At 33.1% G+C, this 6,289-nt stretch overlaps 1 protein-coding gene across 1 annotated transcript in view; it reads right to left on the minus strand.

Annotated features, from left to right (window-relative positions):
- Nucleotides 1-2,163, minus strand: part of LOC106462181 (flocculation protein FLO11-like) — a gene marked incomplete at its 3' end in the record, with an annotated part of 170,043 nt that extends 167,880 nt beyond the window's left edge. Inside the window, exon 1 of the mRNA XM_022389372.1 lies at nucleotides 2,067-2,163. Within this exon, the coding sequence (XP_022245080.1) occupies nucleotides 2,067-2,163 (97 nt within the window). The remainder of the gene's footprint in view (nucleotides 1-2,066) is intronic.
- Nucleotides 2,164-6,289: the final 4,126 nt, after the last annotated feature.

Consider the following 6,289-nt stretch of genomic DNA (forward strand, 5'->3'; position numbering starts at 1 on the left):
TGAGTAAGAAAACAGAATTAAAATATTCCTTTGATTAATAAGCAAAACATTGTGTGTTTTCTTTATATTTTGTACCACCTTTCAATTTGTATGATTCTTAATAAACAAGTATGGATATCTAGCAGAAAGTAGATTAATAGTGATTAGCTTAATGTTTATTATTTACTTTCCAACAACATTTTTCGTAAACACCAAAACTGATACTGTTAACAAAATATTGTTTAGAACATCGTTTTAAACCATTAACACCAACTGGAGAGCTCTAAGTACCATAGGCACAAAACCAGAATTCAAAGCATCTGTCCAGATCTTTTAGATAAGTTATAAAAACATGATGACACGCACTTCATTCATATCACAATAACTAATACAAATGGTCGTTTCTTTGATGCTTGGAATATAGTTATGGTGTATTTTCTCCCTTCTCGGTGTTCGTATTATGTTAACACTGCATACAAATCTCATCAATGAAGTTATAAAATTCTTACGAGTATTATGATTAAAAAAGCGCTAAATGTAATATATTTTCTTAGACATATCACTTACAGTGAAGAAATAATCAAATTTTAAGCCAGTATGTCTTTATAAATGAAACAATACTAACACTTGTATATCTTCAAAATATTCAAAATAGCACTAATAATATATTTTTTACAGTTCAAGAGTATGTTTTCAAAATTAAATTAAAGCATCGTGAAAATCTCTCAATATATATAGTTAGAAAATATTCATATAGAGTAAATGATAAGTATACAAACGTAATGTATAAGCAAATATAGTGAAAAATAATGGTTATTAATACACAAACAGAATAGTTATACGGCTGTAAATAGTATACTTAGTAAATGCATAAAGTGTTTAAATTCTAACAGTACAGGATAAACAGGTTGTAAATATATGTATATTTCAATACTTTACAAAATAATGTGTAAAGTATAGAAATAAATAGTTATTACAAAAAAGAATAGCAACGATACAAAAGGATTTGTAAATATATAAACAAAAACAAAACGATTAGTTAATAAAACCAAAACCAAAATTGAAACAAATATTTAAAGGAACAGTAAGTGAATATAGTTATATATATATTGCCTGATTGTAATGAATGAGAGTGGAATCATATATTTTCATACTTGTAGAAAATGACACACTTTGCTTACTATGGCTGGAGTAGGACTTATTGCAGGTCTCTTTTTCAATGGTCCTTGTGCGTTCATCAATATTCCTTTTTTTATAAATGCCATTAAAGACAAGAGAGACTTTATGAGTGTATGAATATTTTACATCGGAAATAGTTGTTACCATTCCTAATAGTGACCAACTTATGGTCGCATCGCACTACCTACACAACGCCAGAGAATGTCAATGTAGTTCTGATAAATTCTGTTCGACCGTGACTTTGTATCGGTTGTGGTTGCCATTTAACTTGTCGATTTTCAGAATCAAAATTGTTTAAACTTAACGTTCTTAAGCCTCTGTGTTTCATTATGTCAGTTTCCTTTGGACTTTATTTTCATATCCGTTTGAGTGAAATTACAAAATGTAACAAATAAAAAGTTAGCTCCAATGATATTGAATCAATCTTAATAAATGGTAATGTTGATCATCTCCATCAATTTCAGTGAACTCGTAGAATAAGATATTTACTGTATGCATGCCGTGGTAAGTGTTTCATGAGAATTTCTTACGTCTAATTTACTATAAGTGTACTTTCCCCAGTAAAACAAAGTTTTTACAGGGCGAGCATTACTTAACACTATAAATAAAAACATATTTAGGCTTACATCTTAGTATTCTTGAAAAACACTACTGAGATTAAAAAAGAACGAACTTGAATCATTTTTGCTTATCCTTTTGCCTTTGTGTTGAGATATAAAAAAGTTTCTGTAATGACGAAGCTGCATTTTCAAATACTCGCCTGCTATAGCTTTCACAAACGAAATAAGGTGATTGGTGATTTTCTGCAGCATCTTGGTAAACTATATGTTTAACAAGTAAAAACAATACATACTTAATAGTTCAACTTTTTATCTACAAACTGAAATACATAATTGCAGGCATTTTACCTGTTGCTAAAACTCTCCTGAGGTTTATCTCAGAAGCAATTCGTGTGTCTGTCATATATGATGATGGAATCTTAGGCTCATCTTCGTTTCTGCACATGAGAAATCTTCTATGGATGTAAATGTTACATGATTTTGGTTTGGTGTCTTTTGAATTTTGCGCAAAGCTACACCTAGCTGTCCCTAATTTAGCAGTGATAGACTAGACGAAAGGCAGCTAGTAAACATCGTCGTCAACTCTTTTACCAAACGAATAATGGGATTGATCGTCACAATATAACGCCGCCATGGATTAAAAAGCGAGCATGATTGACGACGTGGATTTGACACCCCGCCCCAGAGATTGCGAGTTAAATGCCCTAACCACAAGGCCACGCCAAGTCCTATTATCTGAGACCCAAGAATCTGAACAAAGCAAAGCAGAATAATGATTTTTGTACATTTTTATAATAAAACCGCTGGCTATATAAAAGTTAACAGTTTAAAATTGTTATGTAACATGCAGTTTCCAGTGGTTTTGACTTTTATCTCACTGTGAATAGTTTTTTTTTGTCTGTTGTTAAGCCCGATTTTAGCGCTGTAAGCCCTTAAACTTACCGTTGAGCCTGCTGGGAAGGTGTGAATAAGAAGCTTCATATATAAAGTTTTAACCTGTGCTACTTTCGGGTTGTTATTCCATCCGTTTTGTGAAAGGATAATGATAAAGAACTCTTTCAGATTATTCTGGCACAGTTTGTAGGCTTCCACGCAAATTATAAACTCGAATATTAATTTCACAAATATATTTCCTATTGTTTCTTGGTAAACAAAGTACAATTTTTTTTCGATTAGAGTAAACAGTTTGTATTGTTTCTACAGTCTTCATTCTTTTCTAATAAGCCCCCCCCCCCAGTGGCACAGCGGCATGTCTGCGGACTTACAACGCTAGAAACCGGGTTTTGATACCCATGGTGGGCAGAGCACAGATATTCCATTGTGTAGCTTTGTGCTTAATTACAAAACAAATAAACCTTTCAAATTAATAAATAGCTATATGATGTTTGGAATTAAAGAAGTAAAAAAGTCGGTCCGTTTTTGCAGCTACACCGCATTCTTGGAAAGAGTGAAATCGTTTTTCAAGAATAGCAGTACTGTCGCAACAGATGCACTCATCAATTCAGCATCTTAGGAAAGTTTCATTTATTATTAGTGCCCTTCATTTTGACTCCTTTTTTAATTTTGTAGTTGTTCTAAATTATTCTTTCTTGACGTTCTTGAAAGTTCTAGATATATTTTCATGAAATTTTATTTCCATACATATCTATCAACTCATTGTTATATCCTAACAAATTTCTTCAACGTTGTACAAGAGGTGCGCATTCAGGATGATATGTGCGTGTCTACGTTCATCTACAGGATATAGGAACGACGGTTTCAGATTTTTCACACCAAACGAAACTCACTGCAAACGAGGTTTGCGGATGTTCGCAGAAGTCACATCAAGCATGATTTTTTATACTTGTTTTATGAATATTTTCTCTTGCTGCTTTTACAAGTATACTTTTTTTCAGCAATTAGGAAGTATCCTGTAGGCACTTTCCATGCTTGGTTATCGGAATCTGCTTTGGCCAGAGGATACGCAACAGAATCATATTTAACTCCAGGATAGATCTACCCAATTAATTGCTTTTCATCGCACTGCAAACACTTTCTTATCGCCATTTAATCTGCAACTACAGGCTAAGAACCAATGAGCTTTTAGAAATTTTTGCTCTGAATTTCAGAATATCCAATGACTGTTTAAAAAAAAACAGGAGCTCCATCCACGCACTCTTTCCATCGATGCAAAGTATTATGGCGTGACAAGGTTATATTGAACGATTTACAGAAATAATTCTGCGTTTAATGTAAATAAGTATGTAACGTTTAAGGCACAATCTTTGAGCTTATCTTAATATGCTGATGTATATTTTTTTTACATATTTCTACTAGTTCAACTGAAAGATGAGAAAAAATCTAAAATATTCAGTCAGTTGTCTGTCATCACATCAGCGGTCAAATCCTTCATTGACTTAACTTGAGAAAATCTATGTCAGCATTTTTATTGCATCATTTTTAGCCTATTGCAAAGTTTTTAATTTTTGGCAGTTGATTCTTCACATTTATGTTCGAGGACTTTCCAATACGGCATTTGAATGATCAAGGTGAACATGAACTTTGATATTTCAAACTATATACATGTGCTGAACGATTGGATTACTTGTGTAATTTTATCGCCAAGTCCTATAATGGTTAATGTGGTCGTAGGGATTTTTTAAACGATAAAGACTCATGCAAGCTAAGCGGGAAGCTGAACATAGAAGGAGCAACATTTAGTTTCACTCTTCCTTGTTTTTTGTTTTTTTTACCACTCTCAAACATTCATCACTAAAAATAATACTACTTGACGTTTGGAATATACCTGGTTTCTAATCCGTTCTTTAATAACCACAATCCACTGAACCAAAATTTACAAAAAGTAAAATCCATAGATAGTGAACTCCTAAATAATTTATCAGATTTACAATAAGATCAGGAGCCAGGCATAGCCTGGTGGTTAGGACACTTAACTCGCAATCTGCGGGCCGTAGACTCCAAAGAAGTCACTAATACGCTTACTCTATCAAAGAGAAACCCAAGGGTTGGCAGTGGAGTGTATTGACTAGCTGCCTTCCTTCTAATCTTCACTTCAAAATTAGGAATGGCTAGAGCAGATAATTCTCAAATAACAAACAAAAGGATCATGTAAATGAGTTAATATTAATGAAACCGAGAAGTTTTACAATAACGTAAACGGTGTTTCATTATGTATTAACAAATGTTTGAAATGGGATAATGTGGGTTCTTTTTTTTGTAAACTGAAATAAATCAAAATATTGTGACAATGCCTACTATCATTTCCCAATTAACAGGAAACTGCCAACATAATGACCTTTACCTCTTTGAATCAAGTGTATGATCATTTGGTAATAATTACAAGTCCGAGCAGGGATTCTTTAATCTAACAATCAGGCTGAACATTCGTGTTCAAAGTTGCAACGAGTAACAGCTGATGATCAATTACACCTTCCTGCGATAGTTTTATTGGCTTGAAATTTGTAAACGTCCTACAGTAATTCCTGTACGCTGAATCCGGAAATGACAGGCATTTTTCTCTATCACGTACAGATTTTTCACAAAACGTCATATGTACTTTTACATAAGTGAGTCATTTTTATTGAAATCGGGTCACGTTTTGTTATGCTTAAAATGTTGACAACCATTGGCTACAAATTTCTTATCAATCGTTCTAAAATCCAAACATAATAATAGGGAAATGTTCATTGTGCTAAACGAAATAGTAATTTGATCTAAGTAAGTTTTCTCCCCGATTTGCGATAGAAATATCATTTTCGAAATCTGCGTAACTGAATTATGAAAAATCCGTTAAGAAAACTGAAACAACTTTTATGCAGTTTAAATTCGCAAGCCTGTGTTGTTGACCACCTTACAAACAAGTTGTTTGATGATTAGATTAAAGTCGTGTTTGTTTCTATTCCAAACAGTAGGTATGAAGGTTGAACTAACCATACATGACTAATTAACAGGTCACCTGCTTTATAGCTCAACCACAAATATACAAGTCAATCTGATTGTAGGTATGGAGGTTGGCCTAACCATACATGACTAATTAACATATCACCAGCTTTATAGCTCAACCACAAATATACAAATCAATCTGATTGTAGGTATGGAGGTTGGACTAATCATACATGACTAATTAAGATATCAGCAGCTTTACAGTTCAACCACAAATATACAAATCAATCTGATTGTAGGTATGGATGTTGGACTAACCATACATGACTAATTAACAGGTCACCTGCTTTATAGCTCAACCACAAATATACAAATCAATCTGATTGTAGGTATGGAGGTTGGACTATCCATACATGACTAATTAACAGGTCACCTGCTTTTCAGCTCAACCACGAATATACAAGTCAATCTGATTGTAGGTATGAAGGTTGGACTAACCATACATGACTAATTAACATATCACCAGCTTTATAGCTCAACCACAAATATACAAATCAATCTGATTGTAGGTATGGATGTTGGACTAACCATACATGACTAATTAACAGGTCACCTGCTTTATAGCTCAACCACAAATATACAAATCAATCTGATTGTAGGTATGGATGTTGGACTAACCATACATGACT

This window comes from Limulus polyphemus, unplaced genomic scaffold (assembly GCF_000517525.1).
Source record: "Limulus polyphemus unplaced genomic scaffold, Limulus_polyphemus-2.1.2 Scaffold1112, whole genome shotgun sequence".
NCBI lineage: Eukaryota > Metazoa > Arthropoda > Merostomata > Xiphosura > Limulidae > Limulus > Limulus polyphemus.